Raw genomic sequence first — 21089 nt, 5'->3', positions numbered from 1 at the left:
CCTGATGTTTTTAGTTCCTGTTATCCCAATGCCATATCTATTCCTTCTAGCCTTCTATCATTTGCAAGTTTCTCAAGTCTTTATAAATATATTTTAAGAATGCTAAAAAGCACAGGGCCAACCACAGATTCTGGAGCATGCCAATGAAGACCTGCCATCTTGACATCAAACCATTTACTGATATTTTTGATCCAGCCAGTACCAAATCTGTAATTACATTATTTCATCTATTTCTCCACCTCCTCCATGAGATTGTACAATAATTTCTGTAAAGTCTCCAAAATGGGGCAATCTACCAGTTTAGTAATTTAGTCAAACACTGACATGACCTACTCATCAAGCCATGCTAGGCTCTTTATAGATACCACTTCCCCAATTAATTTTTCCCCACAAAATTTCTCACTGTCCTAGTTGACTTAAATGTTCTCTTTTCCCCTTTTTGAAAACTGGAACATTTACCCCTCCTCCAATCTTGCTAACTTTCCCATTTTCTATGATCTTTGAAATCTCACTGACAGTGACTCAGCAAATCTTATCTGCCAATACTTTCAGGTCCCTAGGGTACAATTCAACTGGGTCAGGTGACTTGAATTCATCAAGGACATCTAAGACCTCTCCTACTATCTACCTCCTATCTCTCTGGTAAAGATAAAAAGGCAACTTAAGAGAAAGTTGGGGGAGGGGACGTATGCTCCACTTGAAAGGTTAAATGACTACCACAACTGGTGTCAGAAACAGCGCTTGAACTCTTTCTGACTTTTTAGAACCAAGATTGTTATACACCTCCCTGTTCCCACACTCCACACACAAGCCAAACCATATTTAAGGTTGGCCTAGAATAGTCACAGGAAGGAAAAAAACAATTAGCTAATAATTATGCTTCCATTCTAAAGGCTAATTACATGTTAGATCCAGTCTTGATTGTCCTAAATGAAGGTTTTGACTATTGTAAAATGCTATCTTTAAATATTCTTGAGAACTATTTCATTTACTAATTGCCCCAGTAAGGCAGTAACTTTTAAATAATTAACTTTGGGAATGGAATTTGTTAATTGTCATTATGATAGCACTCATTTGTTAAATAATATACTATAAAAACTTATAATTTTGATGATTTTAAGTTAAAAGGGGCTGCAATTCACCTTTTCCAACTCCCTTGTTTAATATGAGCAATCAGAACTGAGGCCTAGAGTGCCTAGGGTGACTTGCCCAGGTGACCTAATCCTTCAGGCATTCTACTGCATCAAGCTACCTCTCAAAAAAAGGGAGGTTCAATATAAAGGAACACCATAATGTTTTAGGCACTTTTTATTTTTCAAAAAAAAAATTGTCATAATATATAAACATTTCATTCTCTCAAAAAAAATTCTACAACTATACAGCTGTTTGCTCCATTATTTGCATAGGAAATACCACAATACAAAAATAAGGGGGGAAAAGAAGCAAAACAGCAACCAATTTATGCTTTGTATGTACGTTTCCATGTATAAACATATTAAGCCTCTTACAAAATTATTTACACCATGTCAACTATTTACATTTCTTTTAAGAGCAAGTTTTCTAACAAACAAAACTATAATTTATCGTGTATGTAAAATTGTGTTCTAAAAAAAAGTTACTGAACTTCCACAAAATAAATAAAGACAAACATATTTTAAAACAAAATTAAATTTTCATTTTTCACTTCGCGACCCTTTTTGGCATTTTGCTTATTTCTTCTGCCCTTTGGTTAACAGCATTACATTACTATTCTATATTGCATAAATGTAGCAGTTGCATCCTTAAATTTTCAACATGTCATTTAATATTTAAAGGCAGACACTGCGTCAATATTAACAATGGATTAACTAGGCTGCACTGTAATTTAAGTAAAATTACTGTGTCTTTTATCTTACTGTACATTACTATAAAGTACATGCAACATCCACATAAAATAAAATTGGCATTGAACCAGCAGTACTGCACAAGCTAACATTTCAGTATACAAAAACTGCATCATAAATCCTTTAGTGATACTGTCTTTAGCTTATTGTAAGAGGTTTAACATTTTATATATTGTAACTATCCTCATTAAGCCACTGACATTTACAATTTATGTAAAATGCTTTACCCCTTTTTAAGCAACCCTATTTCAATCAGTGCATAAATTTTGCTTTTAATCATTGTTTGAATGATTATCAAAGTGGGTTTTTTCCCAGGATTTTGTTTTTTTTACAATAAAGTCATGTTGATAGTGTTTGGAAAAGTAACTTCCATGTGAATGTACTATTGTTATTTTCAAATCAGTACTTTTGATTGATTTTTCTACAAGAATCCTAACTTGTGATAATCCTAAGAGCTGATCTGCACATTTACAAAAATTTGTATAGCAAATATACGCAACACATCCTTTAAAAAAAATAAAACCCACACATTTGTTCAATGGCTGCTTGTGAATTTCCACATACATTGCTTCTTCAAAGAACTCCAGAACATTTAAAATAATTCAATGCCAAGTAAAATCTTGACACATTGTAATTCATAATTTCATTCCATGCCTGCCAATTAATTTGTGTACTAAAGAGGGTCACAATAAATGATGGTACTTAGTAAAAACAAGGCAAATGTTTGCCATTCCCTTCCAAAATAATCCCTCCCCTCCCTTCTTCCCTTGAAACAAAACAAAAAACCCAAACCTACATACGCAAGGTCTTGAGATGCGACTACTTGTTGAGATGAAACCTGCCAAATAAAGCCATGTATATTACAGCAAGCAATATCAGGTTCTTAAAATGAATGAACACTTTGGTATTAATATAACATTCCCTGTTATCTCTTAAATATACAAAATATACACTTCCAGTTTTCAATTTCTTTATGGTAAGTTCATAGTTAAAAATTTGCCAAATCTAACTGCATAACATCAATAATGAATTGCATAGACTCTGACAAGCCTCAAGAAACAGTTCATCTCAATTCTGGTGTCTTTTCATGTGCAGAGCAAGGTGATCAGAGCGAGAGAAGCTCCGGTTACACACGGCACATTGGAAAGGTTTGGCTCCTGTGTGTTTCCTGTAGTGACGCGTTAATTCATCAGAGCGAGCAAATCTCCAGTCACATCCTTCCCATGTACACTTGTATGGCTTTTCACCTGCAACAATTAAAGGAACAGTAGGTTAGATGGCACATTCGAAGAAAAGAGGTATTACCTAAGACAGAACAAGGAAAAGGGGAGTTACAGCAATCACTAATGACTCACCACTTCTGGCATTTTTTACTTCCAACTGTTAATATTTTGAGGAAAAGACAAAGATTCGAAGAAGAGGGATGTGTATTGTAATGTTATTAAACTGGGACTCATCCTTCCCATCTTACTGGCGAGAAGGAGGCCAAGTGACTTTAGGGATGACTACAAAACTAGCAAGTGTCAGGAACAATGCTGATACTGATGTATCTATTACCTCTTCTCAAGACAATCAGAAGGTAATTTATATTACATTCATTCCACTTGTTAAAATGTCTTGCCAAAGACTGAAGACCTACATAAAAATTTTACACAAACATTCCAAAAAATCTAGTTCTTAGAAGTTTCAGAAGATGAGAGGGAGAGAGGGAAAAGGAGAGCTCTTGATCATCTAATTTATTATTCTTATGCAGTATTTTTTTATACCTATATAAAACCTTACAGTGCGCCTGGTCAAAAGATCATAGATTCTCAGAAGTCATCTGGTCTATCCTAACTCCCTAAAGCCTAACCTAACTCCTTCCTACTTTTAAAATATTTCAAAGAGATACTACTTTAAGTACAGACCTAAACAACTATCACAGACTTGAGCCCTCTCATTCCTAAACATGTCTCAAGTGCTGCTTCCTTATTTTCTCGTGTTTTTGTTTTGATGTTCTATTCCAAATCCTGCATACTCCATTCCCTATCCTGTAATTTTTGATCCACTTTTGAAAATGATGAAATTTATCTTGTCAAAGATCAGTTTACTGACTATCTGTTAAGCAGGTTTTTAAAATTTGTTACACATTTTCTGTAAGTTTGTAAATAACTGTAAACTTAGATTGAGAGGGGAAAAATCCAGCAGAGTATGTGGTAGATTTACACATCAAAAAACTACCTTATGTCCATATAGCACAGAAAAGGTCAATTGTCAAAAGGTAGCCTAGAAGATCCCTGCAAACAATCCATGTCCAGCAGTTAAGAGTTTAAAATACTGGAACCTGGGGAGGCTAGTGGCACAGTAAATAGAGCACCGGCCCTGGAATAAGAATGACCTGACTTCAAATCCAGCCTTAGACACTTAACACTTACTAGCCTGTGACCTTGGGCAAGTCACTTAACCCCAACTGCCCACCTTCCCCCCTCCAAAAAGAAAAAAAATACTGGGACTGGAGGAGAGGGGAGTGGGAGGAGATAGAAAAAGGCAAAACCTCCTTGTTTTAAATACCTGTATTTTATTCATTTTATTAAAAGGGAAGTTTAGCAAGGGAATTTTACACGAATGCTAAATTTGTAAGACTTTTCACACCAACTAAAACGATCTACAAGTTTTTGCTATATCAATAACTATGCCTGGCTTTGGTACAATAGAATTATTGTTCTATTATAAGATGTTCTATACTTCCAGGCAAATAAATAAATTGCACTGGCTGGAAGGAATGAGGTTCAAAAAAAAAGTGTTCCTATTTTCTAGAGCACTTAATTAAGCTTCTTCACCTTTGTGTCTTAGTGGTTGAAGTCTTTGGCATTAATGCCCTCCCACCTTGCAACCCTCCATTTCTCTTGTGCACTGATAGCCAAGTAGAGAGGGAATTACTAGTTTCTTTTTAAAAATATTATTCCATCTCAAACCCTGAACTCCTCTCCTCCCCTCCAATAATATATTTTTAAATTTTACATGTATTTTAATTTTGAAAAGGAGGTGAAAGAATGTACATTTTGAAACTGCATACAATCAAGTTCTTTTTAGTTAAGACTTCCCCCTCATATTCACTTTAAAATGAAATCCAACTTAAACATACTTTCAACTCAAACTAAAGTACCCATAACACAAGTACATTTCCAATGTTTCAATAATTTACTTCAACACCAACGATTGCTCACTTTTAAAGCAAACAGAGGACAAATGGAGCTAAGAATAAGCATTTATATAGGAGCTACCACATGTTCTATGACTACCATTTTACGGTTGAGGAAATGAAGGCAAAGTGGTTGTGATCTGTTTGTCCAGAATCACACAAATAATATCTAAGGTTTGATTGAACTCCAGTCTTCCTGAACCAGGTCTAGCCCTCCAACCACCGTCACCAGCGGTGTCCTGAAGAAACAGAAGATAAGTATATCTTCATTACCTGTTTATTTTATATGTAAAGAGGACACACTTCATTTCTGACTTGAAGACACAGTTAGTGATGTGGCTAAAAAAAAACCCAACAACTTAGAAGTAAATCAAAATCAGGCTATCTTCTTTACAGAGAAGGAAAGTTTGTGTTTTTTTTTATCCCTCATGAAAAATATACAAATTCTGGAGCCAAGCACACTAGATATGTACTTTTCTGCTATTTATTGGAAAGAGGAATTTACCCCTGGTTTCTGTGGTGAGAAAAAATTGCCTAAAATTACCTTATTTTAAAAGAAATCATTTGAGCCTTTTGCTGAATTTAATGAGCAAGACAGACTGGGTTGTCAGGATTTACCTTAACAACAAGGGACAGGAGCCCCTTTTGTCCAGTATTTTTGTTGGCTGTGAAGCAAAAGACTTTGCTGATAGTCTGAGAGTTTACTTTACTGATTGTGTGAAATACAGTAGCCATTAACTTTCTGAAATCTTGGTTCTACTCCAACACTTGTATGCCTATAGATTAATTCAAACAAGAATATCCTTGGTTTCCTAGACTTTAGTTATTAGAGTCTGATCACTGTATCAAGCAGATATTTTACTGCAAAAGCACAACCCAGCTCCTCCTCCACTTCAGCGACGCTTCCATGGGATTTGTTAAAGTGTCAACACAGCTCAAGTAAAACACCATTGGAGGAAGCTAGTACCAACTTCTGGCCAAATAGCACACTCTAGCCCTTTCTTCCCCAGCCAGAAATACTATACACAGTACTTCTGGGAAACTGAACTGCCTTCCTTTTAAGTTATATTTCAACAGGATTGAGGTTTCATAAGTTTAATTGGATTTTTGCACAAACCCCCTTCCAATGCCACCAAATTTAAAATATTTTGTTAGGCTCTTTCAACATAAAATGTATTTTTTAAAGTTCTTGCAGTTAATATAAAGCTTTCCAACAGCTAAGAAAAATTACAAATTTTCACAACTTGGAAAACAAGATCCCACTTTCTTAAATTTATGTATTACATAATTCTATTTTTAAGTATGAAAAATTAGCAATCCTAATCTTTGAAGAAAAATATTAACAACTACACATCGAAAATAGCCTTCATAGAGTTAAGTTTTGAATAAGTAATAAAAGTAAGGAGGGAAAAAAAATGCTTTAAGAAAGCAAATTAGGAGATGGACATTAAGAATAGGTAACTTTGCCCTAATATCACATTTAAATATTCCATTAGCAAAACAGAGAACAGATGCCTTGAATGATTTTAAAAACACATAAGTATTGTTCCAAATTATGCATTGATTATAAAGCCACTGGTGAAATTTTGCTTAAGAGGAGTGGCTTAATGGAGGTAGCATTGGGGTTTTAAATACCCAGAATCTCTGGAACCACAAGTGGGAACTCTGGCAGCAGGAAAGCTCATTTTAAGACTGCAAGGACTCAACTTAAAAGGAAGATTCACCTAGGTAATTCTGAGAAGTGTTATGTGTAGACAAAGCTGTCTTATAGTTTCCTAAAAAGTAGAAGTATAAGGTGAGAGAAAAATTAATGTCATAATTTTCTCTTCATTCTGCCAGACTATTTGTAAATCATTTAGGAGACATGATAAACAACATTAAAAATCTGGCTGTTCATCTCAATGTATTTACTGCCAGATGCACAGAAAACCTAGGTAAGAAGCTAAGAGCAAATAATGCGATTGGAAAGTGTAGATTAAAAAGAACCTGCAGAATAATGGCCTTCAGAGTGAATGCTTTCATAAGAATGCTGTCAAGATTCTTCTACTAAAGAGAAGTGGTAATATTTCTAGAGGAAATACTTTCCTGCATCATTTAAAAGTAGTCATGACAGCCAATTAATTCACAGAGCTGTCTCTAAATGATAAGTTAATCTAGTGACTACAAAGGCAGAAGTTGAACCTGGGTTCTCAAAGACTATGAAAGTACATCTGAAGCTCTAGTAGGCTCTATCAAACTGGATGCCCACCGTGTACTCTAGAAGCCCATCACCTAAGCTTACGTTAAGGAAGTCTCATCAAAACAATACTGGCCACAACTACTCATGAATGTCCTTTGTTAAAACATAGAAGGAGGGGTGGCTAGGTGGTGCATTGAATAGAGCACCAGCCCTGGAGTCAGGAGGACCTGAGTTCAAATATGGCCTCAGACACTTAACACTTACTAGCCATGAGACCTTGGGCAAGTCACTTAACCCCAATTGCCCTGCCTTCCCCCCTCCAAAAAGCATAAAAAAAAGCATTACAGAGCTGAGTCAATCAATGGGCAGATACTCACAACAATGAAATTACAACTTAAAAGTGTAGCAGTACACATGTAACAATTAAAAAAAAATCAAGCAAACTATGCCTACTGTACTGCATCTAACAGGTGTCAACACTGTGCTGATAAATAGGGAATAGAGAAGTAAAATGTACCTATGTATGTGATGTCAAAACCTCACTTGGACAATTCTAATCTTATTTTTCATTCTTTTTTTGTAGGGAACAGACAAATAATTCAAACATTGACTTATCAAACCACAGAACTCCCTGGTATTCTAAAGGAAAATATAGTTCTTATGATTATTTTTGTTATAAACTTACTGAATTTGTATCATAGGTACTGTATTATCCAAAATATGGAATGTGAGATAAAAGATTTTAGATTTAGAATTGGAAAGACCTCTGAGGGCACTCATAGTATCAAATACCTACCTAAGGGTTTATTAACCTGGGATGGATTTTGAGGAGAGGAGAATTTGTCTTTATTTTCACTAACCTCTTATTGAAATTTAGAGTTTGATTGAATTGTTAAAAACCTTATTTCTAGATCACAGGCTTCAAAAGCCTTCTACCACACTGCCAAGGATTTGCCTTCCGTTTTTGTGATGACCACGTTCACCCATGTCCATACGAAGCCTTCAAAACTGTTTAAGACTGAATTGTTTACTTAAATACAATCTCAAAAGAAAAAAAATTGGTTTGGTTTGTGACCAAAAGTTATAAACAACCCTATTTCTAAACAAATGTTACTTAACATAAGAAGAGCTCCACTGTGTGCGTGCACATGAGTGTGTGAGAGAAACAAAGAAAGGAATGGGAAAAAAAAAAATGATAGGATAGCAGAGGAAGATCCAGGACCTTAGAGATCACTTACTCCAACTCCCTTATCTTATAAAGGAAACTGAGGCAGAGAGGTTGTGCCTTGCAGAATTAAAACATAGGTCCCCTGGCTGGAAAGGCACTACATACCTTGCCCCCTTCCTTGATCTAAAGATTTGCCTTATTGTATACAGCCTCTGTAGAGCAGTGTGAAGATACACTAGGTTCAGTAACAGAACCAATAAAACCAATCTGGATCATTGAAAAGTATTCTGAGGTTCAGGCATGAGTTTGGATTTCTAAGTCTCACAAATCCAAGGCACCCAAGAATAGAGTCTCAGGTTTAGCTAAATTCTGGGGACCTAATCCTATCAGAGAAGCAGGAGTGTCCCTTGAAACAGGCCAAGGGTGTTATCTTTCCAAGATACAGTTAAAGCAGGACCCACATTCTGTTATGAATCATTATGTCTCCTGTAGTTTTTCTGCTTCTGGTAAAGATAGATGTTAAAATATAGTTGCCTAATTAATGCGAAATATTATTAGAACTATTAACATTCATTAAGCACCTATGCTAGGCACATTCATATCCTCCTGACTCTAAGGTTATGCTCTTTCTTAGATTGTAGTGTTAAATGTTACAAAATTACTCATTCTTTTCCATTCCAAAAGCTCTTTTGAAAAAGTTTTTTAGACGATAAAATCATTTGAAATTTAATCAACATGCTATCTTTAGATCTTATCTATTCCTTTCTACAAAGGACTGCATTTCAAGGTCATCTCTAAGAATCTCTTTACCTCTTATGTAAAGACTTTTTGGGGGTGGGGGTAGGGGAAGGGTCCTGAATGTGATTTCAATGATGTAGGCAATTCCTAGTAAGGTAACCTCTTTTTTAAAAGAAAAAAACTAATTGTAGATCAGTAGTTTCTTCCACAATTTAGTCTTTGAAAGTGGCCTAGGGCACCAAAGATAGGTTATTTGCCCAAAACACAGCTTCAGAGGTAGAGTAACCTATTTCATGTCGTAAGAGATATCAATTTTTCTGTAACAAAATGAAACTCACCCTACAGATATCTAAGTTTTCTAGACCTTTTACCTTTTAAAAGTTAGTTTCAAAGTACACAATAAAACTATAGTTGTTGTATGACTACCAAGAAAAAAAAGGACATCAATCAAGTATTCATGGATAAAAATATCCTAATCAACAAAAATGAACTCTCTGCATGCCTAGAGCAATGCCTGGCACATATTAGACATTTAAAACATGGGATTTAATCTAATAAAATTTCCTAAGCATTTCCATATACCATTATTCAAAAAGGACGCCAATACAAAATTCTAAATGGACAATAATCATTAATGAGAAACATATAAGCATCTGAAATAAGTACAATTATCAAAATATTAAGGAGCAAACCATTTCTTGACAACCTTAAGTTAATTTCCCAAGTACTAAATCCACTCTCTGAAATAAAATCTTTTTAAATCACTTGAGACTGAAAGCTTTCTTTAAAAGTAATGCATCCATCTATACATATGTGCATATATATAAAATATACACACACCACACCCCAGAAGTTAACTGTGTACTTAACCAGCTATATACCCAATATGTCTCAATCTCTTTATTTATAAAATGGGAATTGTAGGCAAAACAAAATCTTTACAAAACCTTGAAGTGGTGAATAAATGTGATCCAGTTATTTAATAAGGAACTTCAGTTCATATATGCATCATAACATAGTATTATATTGGGGGGGGGGGATGTCCTATGGGCTGTTTGCTACCCTTAACTTAAATTTTTCAAGTTCTTAAAAGTCTTTTTAATCTGAAGTAAGAGTAAATAGGCTCTGAGAAAATAGGTTAAGGTCTTTAGTACATGAACTTTGTGTCATCCTTTGATTTGCTTTCAAGGTTTTGTTGCCATTTTCCTGGTTCTGGGCCATGGTTCTAGATTGCTTAATTTAATGGAAAAAAAAAAAAGACTTTCAGATGAGGGAGAGGATACAAACAAATTTCACATCTCTATATACAAGATGGCATTGGAATAGTGTCTTAAAGTTAGCTACATTTTTGATTAATGCAGTATTTAAGTGACTAGGAAACATGGTGAAGACAAAATACAGAAGACCAAAAAAAATAAGATAAAAAAAATTGTCATTTAAAAGAAAAGGCTTTAAATTTTTTCTGCTAAAATTTATGTAAAACATATATATACCAACAAATACACCTAATGGAAAAGAACTCATTCAGCTTACTGCCCAGAGTATTGATGCTTTGGGCTACCTTTAATTCAATTTTCTTTACAGACAGACACACACACACACACACACACACCCCTACACCTTTTTCTACAACATTATGTTTAGCCCTGAATGCTTTACTAACTTTAAATCTAATTTTAAAATCTTCCTAGAAAACAACAACTCTTCTACTTAGAGTTCACATACCTAAAGCATCTAACCCTTATTAGGGTTCTCTTCTCTCCAGTTTATGGTAATTTATGATAGCACACTGAATGGACTTAAGAAGGATGAAGAGGAAAAATAAATGGGAAAAACCAAAACATTTTGGTTGTGACTTCAGATTAATTGACACAGTTGTTAATAGAAAGAATAAGAAAAAATATTAGGAGAGTACTTACATTTTAGATAATACAAGATGACTTAACTTTGACACCTATAGATAAGGGTTTCTTAATGGTTTTTGTATCATAGACCTCCTTTGGGAAGTCTGATGAAAACCATGGCCCCCTCCCCCGATTCTGAGAAGGGCTTTGAATAGGTGTGGAATACATGCAGCCTTTTGACTGAGTCCAAGATTCACAGAACAAATCCTTTTATTAAGGCGATTTGTTCTGTGAAGTTTGAATTCAGTCAAAGGGCCATGCTTGAGGACCTAGAGGGTCTTGTGTGGCCTTCAGCAAGTTCTTCACCTCTGGTTTTAAATGTATAAAACAGACTAAGTAGGATCAAAGGAAATCAAAGATCTAATAACATCTCTATGCCTTCATTTTCACTTTTATAAAAACGGGGGCCTATAATATTATCTGTCTCCCATGATAATAAGCAAAGTGCTTTGTAACATGTATCTTAGAAAATTAGAGAAATGTTAAATTATTGTTTCTAAAACAACATTCCCAAGTTAAGTGTCTTAACATGCTAAATCTGCACCAGCGGGAAACGAAACAAAATTTGCTAAATAAGAGTGAAAATACTAAATTACCAATTTATTATCCAAATTGTAATAGAAAAAAAAAAAACCAAAGTGTATCTTGACTTGCTTAGGGCACCCGTATTTGACACAACTGGTGGGGGTGGGGAGCAGGCAAAAAGATAGCACAGGCAAATTTCAAAGGCATTGTCTAAGAACTCAGAATAAGGAGAAAACAACTTCAGTGCTCTATGACTGCTGAAGAACGGGTTTAGCCAGATGAACAAGTCTGCTAAAGCCCTCCCCAAGGCATTTGAAAGACTATCAAACAAAACTTTATTAAACTGGATTACATGGCCTCACTCACTTGTTAGATGTTGAAGGAAAAACTCCTCAGCGAATAAATGAAAAAAGTGGATGGTGATACAAAACAAACCAGGAATTATCTTTTTATTTTAACAATTGTTTTGTTTTTAAAATTACAGTCCACAAAGAAAAGTCCGTTAAGAGGTATTTGCTATCAGTATGCTAACAGGTCGAGCTCCTGAACCCCGAGATCACACTAAAGTTTAAGAGTGCTAAAAATCTGACATGGTTTGTCAGGTTATTTAGATACAACTGGTTCCCTCTCAGGAGTATAGGATAATTACACAGTAATAACCAACTGAACTACAACCTTCCTTTTCTAGAGGACTTGAAATCTTTCCCAACTCTTCCCTATTCCACACCAAAGCCTTCCAAAGGTTAAAAAAAAAAGCTTAAAATCCAATAGAAAGACAACCTCAACACTTAAATTGTTTTTTCAAGCTATGTAGGTATTCTTCCTTGGGGTTTTTTTTTTTATCATGTCTATTATTTGTTCAACATTATCATATGCTTAAACCTAATTTCAGTAATTATTCTTGATTGGAAAAGCATAATTCCTTTATAGAATAACTTAATTTACACTCTCCATGAGCTAGGTACAGTTAGGTCTTTAATGTTCAATTGTGTTTCTAAGGTTTAAGTTATGGTATCAACATCTGTGTCTAGTATCAACCAAAACAACCTATTTTAAGTGATAGTGAAGAGGTCCTTTCATTTTCAAAATTCATCAACCAAAAAGCCAAGGAGTCCTGAATAAAAAAAAAACTTCACCTATCAAAAACAAAGTGTTCAGTGTTCTAATATGTAGTATTGCTATCTCTAGAATATCAAGTAATGATTCCTAGTACAGGTACAAAACATGAAAACCTATTCCTATTACAGGTACAAAACATATGAAAACCTATTCCTATTAAGTATGTTCTAGCACTGACCTTTGTTCAAATGCTTTTACTTTTTTAATGCAGCAGTTAGAGATAACTACTTCATTTATCAAAACTCAATTTCCATAGTAACATCTAGCCTGGGGAGATTCAAGTCTTTACACTAATCCAACAAACCATTCAAAGTAACTGTTGAATACTCTTGTTTCCATAGCGATGACAGAATAATACATTTTGCTAGGTCATTGCTTATATTAACAAACTTTTTCTTTGAACTTCAGGCAATACCGTATTATTCAGACTGTATCTAACCCCTATTTTTCCTAAATGGAGGGTGCTTTTAAATCCACAGCTTTAAATATACTTTATTACTTGACTATAAATATATTGGCTATAATGTATACTATCAATAATACTTCATTATTAAATATGCTTTAGCACTTAAGATTACCATACTGCTAACAAAGCAAATAAGAATTAAAAAGCTATTGCCTGTGGAAATAGGTATATATATTATACAAAAATACCTTTATTTTTAAAGGTTCTAAATATAGAAGGTTCTGGTTTTCTGATGTGGGTCTCATATTCTCTTTAAATAAAATATTATATCATCTCCCTCACATATCTAAAGGAAAATAAAAATAAAAGTTCTTGACTTACAAACTCTGGCCAATTCCTGACCACTTATTTTAATATTTTAACCCCACCTGCCTAGGGAAAATGCACATAAAGAGATATTTTTAGCTGAACTGAACAAGGTGAAATCTAAAAATATTAGCATAGAAATTATATTTAAACTGCTAAAAGCAAAAAACAAAATGTTTAGTAATTATGGTGACAGATACATCAGAAAAATCATTTCCCAAAGGAGAAAAAAGAAAGGTTTAAAAAAAAAATAGAGCTTTAAACCTGAAATAACATGTGCCATTGAGGTTTTTTAAATCCATTAGTAAAAATCACTGTTTACATTTTTTTTTTGGAGGAACTGAGAGCCAAATGACACAACCACCTCTTCTATTAAGACTCTTTCACCATTCTGGAACCATACTGTCCTGTATGTCTTAACTTAACTGGAGGCTTGAGCCAAGCCCATGCTGAAAAGGTAGGCCATTAAAAAAAAAATAAAGTTGACAGGAGAAAGAAGAGATCAAACAGGTTCTGGCTTTTAAAAGGATGAATACCACTTAGGATATTTACACAACTCCCAGAATTAACTAGAAAATTACATACCAGTATGAGTCCTCAGGTGAGCTTTTAAATGGGAAGACTTTGTATAAACTTTTGTGCAGCCTAAAATAAGGAGAGAGGAAGAACAGCTTGTCATTTTGTAGATCCTTTTGAAATCTTTATGTCTGATGATTCAGTGTCTAAAATCAAGATGAAACCCCTCATATGGAGCTTCCCATTTAAAATTAAGTTTTTACTGAAGTATTCCATTAGTCAAAAAACATTAAAATATTAAAAGCTTGTTCTTATATATGAGAAAAATAGACCTAGAAGCCCAGTTACAGCTGGAAAATTTCTGTATTTAAGTTCCAACAGATACTTCAGTGACTTACATCCTTCAATTTTTTTAAATCTTAAATGTCTTCCAGAGTTAACTTCGTTATTATTACCCATGATTACAGTAATTTTCCATATGTCTACATTTGTTTCTTCATTCAGCATTTGTCATGCCATATCATGTACCACAGTAAATAAATTACACCCTGTATTAAAGGCAGAAACTATCTTATGTCAGCAACTTGTCCAAACCTACATTGTGGTAGTCACTTCATACTTGGGATCACGTATGTAGTTATAAAATAACACTACTAGAATCCCATTTCCAAACTATTAAGTATAGACTTCTTTGCAGATTAAGAAAATAAGGGCAAGAAGATTTCTTTTTCTTTTCTACCCACCCAAATTTCCCTCCTCTGAGGGTCTGATTTAAAGTATGTACAAATAACTAGAAGTGAAATTTAAGCCTAGCTTCAAATACTTTATAATTTAAAAATATGTTGTAAAGTTCCAATGTAGAACTCAGGAGGACACCATATTCAGTCATGGTATGTAGTGCAAACAATGTGTACCTCATAGGTGATGACAGAAAATTTCCCTTATTGACTTCAGTGTATATAAATGGATAATGTGCGTACACACATGCATGCAAGGTTAATTGTTCAAAGATTTGAGATTCAAAACTTAAAGTGAAACTTGAGAAGTTGTCTAAAATCTGAGACGGTACCACTAAATTGTTATAAGTACTAACAGAAGTATTCTACTTTTCCATATACTGCCTCATATAACTACATTTTTTGGTTTTTTAAAAGAGGTAAAGTTTATAAACATCTTTTAAAAAAAAAACCACCACAAACTTGAGTTTTCACGCCAGTACCTATTATTAGCAGTGCATGTCTTTGGATCTCAAATCTGATGAAAGAACAAAAATAGGGAGCCTGATCTTGTTACTTACAAGTAGTATTTTTCTAAGAAGCTTTAATCTTAAAATTGAAGATTAAAAGAGCAACAAAAATGCTAACTATGGTGACTGGTGCTCTACTAGGTAAGAAGACTTACCAGGATAATCACAGTAGTGGATTCGTCTCTTCTCTAGATCTGGGTTACTCCTTCTATTGTATCTGACTGTTTGGATGTTCTGTGAATTAATTGGCAGCGTGGCTGATAAATTTGGATTGTGAATTGCCAGTTTAGAAGCAATTGTAGCAGCATAAGAAGGAGGGGGTGTTAAATTCTGCAACATCTCTGCTTGTCTGTCTGGACTTCCAGGCTCTGAACTTGGTGGTGAAGGGGGAAAGTAAGTGGCCTGTTGTGGAAGAAACTGATTTGACATTGTGTATGTGCAGGGGGGCATACCCTGGAATTGCTTCATTGCAGTCTGTGGAACAGCTGAGGTGAGTGTGTTAAGGCCTGCCATGGCTGCTGGCATGGAGACATTAAGTGTGTCCATTACTGCTGTCTGGTTTGTAGAACTGGGCATATCTAAATCCGGTGAACTCAGAAGTTGGTACAACTGGCCCTGCTGGGGAGTGACAGAAAGGTGAAGATCTGGTGTTGGAAGTTCTTGCTTGATGAAAATGTTGTTCACATCTGGAGTTGCAGTCTGGTGTGAGCTGAATATACTGGTGAATTCAGGAAGAGCCTGGGTGGGGGCAGGGGCAGGGGCAGTAGTTTCACTCTGGTGGCTGAAAATGGTCACAGGTTCTGTCTTGATGTGGGTTACGCAGGGTCTCGGAGTTTTGTACAAGCCAGTTCTCAGGTGGGTGATGTCAGGGAGAAAGACGTTCATGTTGATACTGTAAGGTAACCCTTCACTGTCCGTGAAGAACTGGTCTACAACTGAGGCACTGTCTCTCCTGTACTTCTTATGCTCTGGGATGATAGTAACTGGCGGAAGCTGAGGTGTCAGATACTTCTCCATTTCACATCTCGTCTAAAAAAAAAAATTCAAGCACACACACACATGTAACCCGCCTATTTTTAATCATTTAAGGAGGGAAAAAAAACACTTTATTAAATTGGAAAATGGGGGTACAAAACACAAAAAAGACCCCAGACTAGTCCAAGTAAAGCACATTAGTGCAAATCTCCCAGTGAGCTATAAATATAGCGAGACATTTACTCCAGCCATTCTGTCTTTCATAATTAGTTCATAGACTGAAAATTACACCACCACCCAATTAAAAAAAAAAAAACTGACCCCAGACAAAAACTAAAGGAAAAGAAGACAGAAAAAAGGAAGCAAGAGTGAAAATATCATTCCTTTCTGATGCAATAAAGCATTACCCATAGAAAAAGCACATGATTTTTGTCCTATTAGTTTATTACAATTAAAGCACTGTATCATGAATAATGCTATGTCTTCCAGTCTTCATAATATACTTAATGATCATTTTTAAAATAACAGAAACTATGTTAACCTCAAGAAATTTTGTCTTTAAAGGTTATTTTTCCTTTTAATTGTTGAAAATTAAAAATAATAAAAAACAAAACATAGCCCTTGAATATTCTGGTGATTTGTCTTTAACAGTTTAATGAAAACTTAATACACAATGTTTCCCCCCCCCAAAAGTGACCTTTGAACAAATATTTGATTAAACATTTATTTTTATCAACAGAACCTGTAATTGGTTAATATGATAATGAAATGTTCCTATTCATATCACTATCTTAAACAGATTTTTAATTACCTAGGGGAAAACCATTCCCTTGGTATAGTGGTGCTAAGGGGCCCGTGGGTGGATAGAGCCTGACACATTACCAGTACAGTCATCAGCAAAACATTTATCATGTACTCTTGAGTGGACAAATGCTACATTCCCCCTTACTCTGTAAAAAGTCCAGCCATGTCATATTCTTTCAGTAGCCCTAAAACTACACACACACACACACACACACACACACACACACACACCACACATCACACACACACTCACACTCTCTCTCTCTGTCCCCACCTGAATGGATAGATAGCTCAGACTCACAACCCAGAAATGTTAATCACAGGATTAGGTAGTCATTTTCTAGTCCTGCGTAATTTCAAAAGGAGTTTCATTTCTGAACTTGATTCACTTACTGTGGATATATGTACTGGATTTCCCGGACTAGTCTCCCATTTAAAAATAAAAATTAACATGTCATGTGAGCCACATCACTGACAAATGACATTACCATCTAACAAACCCTGTGACATTACTCCCTACCAAATAGAAGGTTGGGTGCTCAAGTACACAATACACCAAAAGGGGCTATTAAATACAGTGTCTGGAAATAAAACTAATGTAAACCCTTTCGTGCACAAGGCGCACGTTGTGGTTAGTGGTTTCTGATTTTAGCTCTTCCAGCTGTTTGCATGTGGGTATGTTTCCAACTTTTTTTTTTTCGGGACAGGCTAAAAGTCCCGGGAAGTTTTTTCTGGGCTATATGACTCTCTGCGTGGGCGAGAGAAACAGGCGGCTGCTCTAATTCTGCTACTGGGCAAGTGCAAAGCCAACTGCCAAGCTCTCAGCACTGATCCAAGAGGAAATTTGCGCGCACACTCCAAGAAAATGACTCCTATCCACACGCAGTCCCTTTAGTCCCTTCTAAGAGGAACTCACGTCCACACAAGTAGCAACCTCACCACCCTCCCGGTTTCCCAACCACGGCCCCACCACGAGTCTAGAGCAGGTTAAGGAAGCCAAGATTTGTGCGTTAGTCTTTTAAGGACTAGGGCATTCCCCAGTAACACATTTCGACTTCACGTTACAAGGTGGACATAGGGAAAACCGTTCCAAACACCAACACTCCCCAGCAGGTAGGGTTTTCAGGAAGAAGAGCTTTAGGGTTGGAGGTCTGGTTTTTTTTTTGGGGGGGGGGGGGTGGAAATCAGGGTTTTAAAATTGTGGTTCTTTTTCCTCCCAGACATAGAGACGCATGTTAAACAGACCGTCCCCACTCCCTTTTCAAAGGCTTCCTGGCGGTTTGGACCAGATTCGCTCCATAACCAGTGTGCTGAACTGGCACCCCGACTTTTCCTCGCTAACGCGGGTCCCCGAACCTACAAACACAGGGCGGAGGTCCCCCTCCCCCCTCCATCCACGCCCTAGCGCCGCTGTCCCTCTACCCCGAAGGGGAGTTACTGCGGGACACACCCGAGAGAGGAGAGCGCGCTTCTTCCTACCTGGACCAGCTCCTCGGCCGGGAGCCTGGTGCTCCCGGGCTGGGGCTGCTGCTGCTGCTGTTGGGGCGGCTGCTGCTGCGGCTGCTGGGGATGGTGGGCATGGTGGTGCGGGTGCTTCATCTCCTCCCCGGGGAAGAGCGCTGCTTCCCGGGCCGCGTTCCCGGCTCCCAGCACGGGCTTGAGCTGAGCGAACACGGGCTCGTCCTGGGGCGGCTGCTGCTGCTGCTGCTGCGGTACCGGCCCCAGCCGGGCGCTCATGGTCAGCACCCTCGTAGCCATGGCTATGCTCGCTCGCTCGCTCGGCAGCTCCGGGGAACAGAGCCGCCGCTCCACTCGCTCGCTGGCTGGCTGGGCAGAGGCTGTGGATGGAGCGCGCTCCCCGCCTCCGCTCCGACCCCGCCGCGAGGGCTAGGAAGTTGGGGGGTGGGGGGGAAGGGAGAGGGGGCACACAGAGAGCTCGTGAGGGAGGGAGGCTCCGGGCGCTCCCACCGACCGACCCCGCCGAGCAGCAGCAGCAGCGCGGCGGTTTAAAAAAAAAAAAAACACCCAACAACAAACAAGCCCAAAGTCTTCCACTCGCGGCACGCGTGAACTCCGACGTCCCGTCTTCCGGGCTGCCACTTTCCCCGCCGCCCCACCCCACTACAACACACCCCGGGATTCCAGCTCCCACGACTCCACCGTGCAAACGCCCGTACCTGGCCCCGGCTGTCTACTGACACATGATGCCCGCCTCTATTTCACCCTACTCCAGGGAGGCGGGGCTTCGGCTCTTGACTGGCGGGGCCAGTGGCTTATCCGAAGGCTCCTGGGCCGGCCCTGCGTGGGCGGCTAGCCTATGAGAGGGAAGAATCTGGTTAAATTAAAAAAAAAAAAAGGCCCCGCCTTCCCGCTCTGGGACCGCACCCCTCTCAGGCCACGAGCGGAGCATCGCGCAGGCCGGCGGCGTAGTTTGTACACAACTTCTCTGACAGATTGTAGAGCCCCGGGAAAGGAGGGAGGGAAAGAAGAAAGGGGGGGGGGGGGGCAAGTCTGGAGGAGGAAAGAGCGTTTTGGGTGGAGACGCCGGGGGCAGATTTCTCCGGACTGTTCTCTCCCGGGATTAGAGGGAAAAAGAGTTTTGCACGTCCTAGGTGTTGTGCAAGGACCTGAAACTCTGGAGCTGAAATCCAGAAAAGCTACTAGGCAGGGGGCTCCGAGGTGTAAAGACTATGGAAATTAGCGGTGGGCGACATAGTGCTTCTAATGGAAAACCCTTGCAATGGGTGATAGACGAATTAATTAAAGAGCTGCTCCCTTCTTCTAGTGCCTTTAGCAGTGAATGTAGCCATTTAAGCGAAACATAGTAGGAATATTCTACATTAAGGGCATTCTAGCAAGGTGTTTGGTTTTTATTTTAAAGCCCATGCAGGAAAACCTACCCCCCCCCCCCCCCCCCTTTTTTTTTTTTTTGCTTTAAAACTTTAAATGGCTAAAGAAAGTTTACTGCCTATTTCTACGTAGGAGTGGGACTAATGCATAAATTTGGCATCCATTAAACTTTTCTTTTAATAAACACATTCTGAGACTACATTTTTTTTAAAAAACCTGTCCACAAATCAGCATATAAAAATAGGTTTTTAGTTACCACAAAGTAAGAAATTCAGTAATAATAAGTAGAGAGGAAAATGTTTAAAAAATAATTATTGGGTGCTTACCAGGTGCTTGTTTGGACATTTAGATAATACCCTGGTGCCTTTCATTAAAAAGGATAAACAAGGTGTGTTCACAAGTCATAGATACATAGTAGCACTAAACGGAAGGGACCTAAATCTGAAGGAGACTAACAACCAAAACCTATTGATTGTTATTAACAATCTTTGTTTTTGCTCTGGAAAGCGAAATTTTGCCAGTAAATAGCCAAAGAAAATCTCTCCCCCATTTGATCCTTAATGTTTTCGTAAGCTGCTTTTATCAACCACATTTTAAAAACCTCACACAATCTATTAGATACCCATTGTACAGATACTTGTACACAAATACTATTGATCATTTATGGTTTGTATTATACAGTTACCTATTCCTCATTTCACAGTAAAACGGGGTAGGGGTGGGTAATGTTTCCAACACAAATAATAGGTCTATAAGAAAAAATGGATTATGCTCCATAAATAGATTAATTTTTTTCTCTTACTACTCAATTCATTATGGTACTTGTAATAATTACTTATAGGGAAGGGTTGATGATTATATTCATGTTTAGAAACTGTAATTTATGAGATTAGTATCAAAATAAGTGGACAACCCCACACTTTCTACTCCCATTTCATGAGGTATCCAGTTTGGCTGTGGCGTACAACTTGTTTCTTCTTCAGATAATTTGTAAATTAATTTTAGAATAGATTTTGGAATTTAAAATGATCCTCTACATAAATTGGTGAGATTTTTAGTCATTTAAAGTTTGATGACATTTTCTAAGTCCTTTGATTCTGGCAAAACTTTGGTATTTCGTTACTTTTTAAAAACTGTACTTTGCTGATTTCTCACTTTCTTACCTTCAGTCCAACTTACTACTCCAGGTTAATCTAAGCAACTAAATCCATTATTTACTTCTTTCAGCT

The 21089-nt window shown here is 37.2% G+C and overlaps 1 protein-coding gene across 2 annotated transcripts; it reads right to left on the bottom strand.

Annotated features, from left to right (window-relative positions):
- Positions 1-1293: 1293 nt before the first annotated feature.
- On the bottom strand, positions 1294-19196 carry KLF5 (KLF transcription factor 5). Of its 2 annotated transcripts, XM_069066792.1 has the most exons (5): positions 19016-19196; positions 18490-18570; positions 15387-16260; positions 14055-14114; positions 1294-3130 (listed from the first exon to the last, which is right to left on the bottom strand). In XM_069066792.1, exons 3-5 carry the CDS (start codon positions 16246-16248, stop codon positions 2952-2954), a joined length of 1101 nt encoding a protein of 366 aa, XP_068922893.1. In that variant the 5' UTR covers positions 16249-16260; positions 18490-18570; positions 19016-19196; the 3' UTR covers positions 1294-2951. The 2 variants fall into 2 exon arrangements, with proteins under 2 accessions (XP_068922893.1, XP_068922892.1); XM_069066791.1 differs by lacking the exon at positions 19016-19196 and having other exon boundaries at positions 18490-18912.
- Between the last annotated feature and the right edge of the window lie 1893 nt (positions 19197-21089).

The sequence above is a fragment of the Petaurus breviceps genome, unplaced genomic scaffold (genome assembly GCF_028583685.1).
Source record: "Petaurus breviceps papuanus isolate PSGF00001 unplaced genomic scaffold, PetGlider_PUasm1.0 90730, whole genome shotgun sequence".
Classification (NCBI taxonomy): domain Eukaryota; kingdom Metazoa; phylum Chordata; class Mammalia; order Diprotodontia; family Petauridae; genus Petaurus; species Petaurus breviceps.
Note: the sequence above shows the minus strand (reverse complement) of the source record. Positions and strands in the feature narration are given on the sequence as shown.

What these genes read in the sequence shown, in the direction of transcription:
- KLF5 (XM_069066791.1), bottom strand. Translation starts at nt 18,768, where the DNA reads ATGGCTACGAGGGTGCTGACCATGAGCGCCCGGCTGGGGCCGGTACCG. An exon ending in CGGCCGAGGAGCTGGTCCAG is followed by an intron (nt 16,261 to 18,489) that starts GTAGGAAGAAGC and finishes TTTTTTTTTTAG; the next exon opens with ACGAGATGTGAAATGGAGAA. An exon ending in TCACCTGAGGACTCATACTG is followed by an intron (nt 3,131 to 14,054) that starts GTATGTAATTTT and finishes TAATTGTTGCAG; the next exon opens with GTGAAAAGCCATACAAGTGT.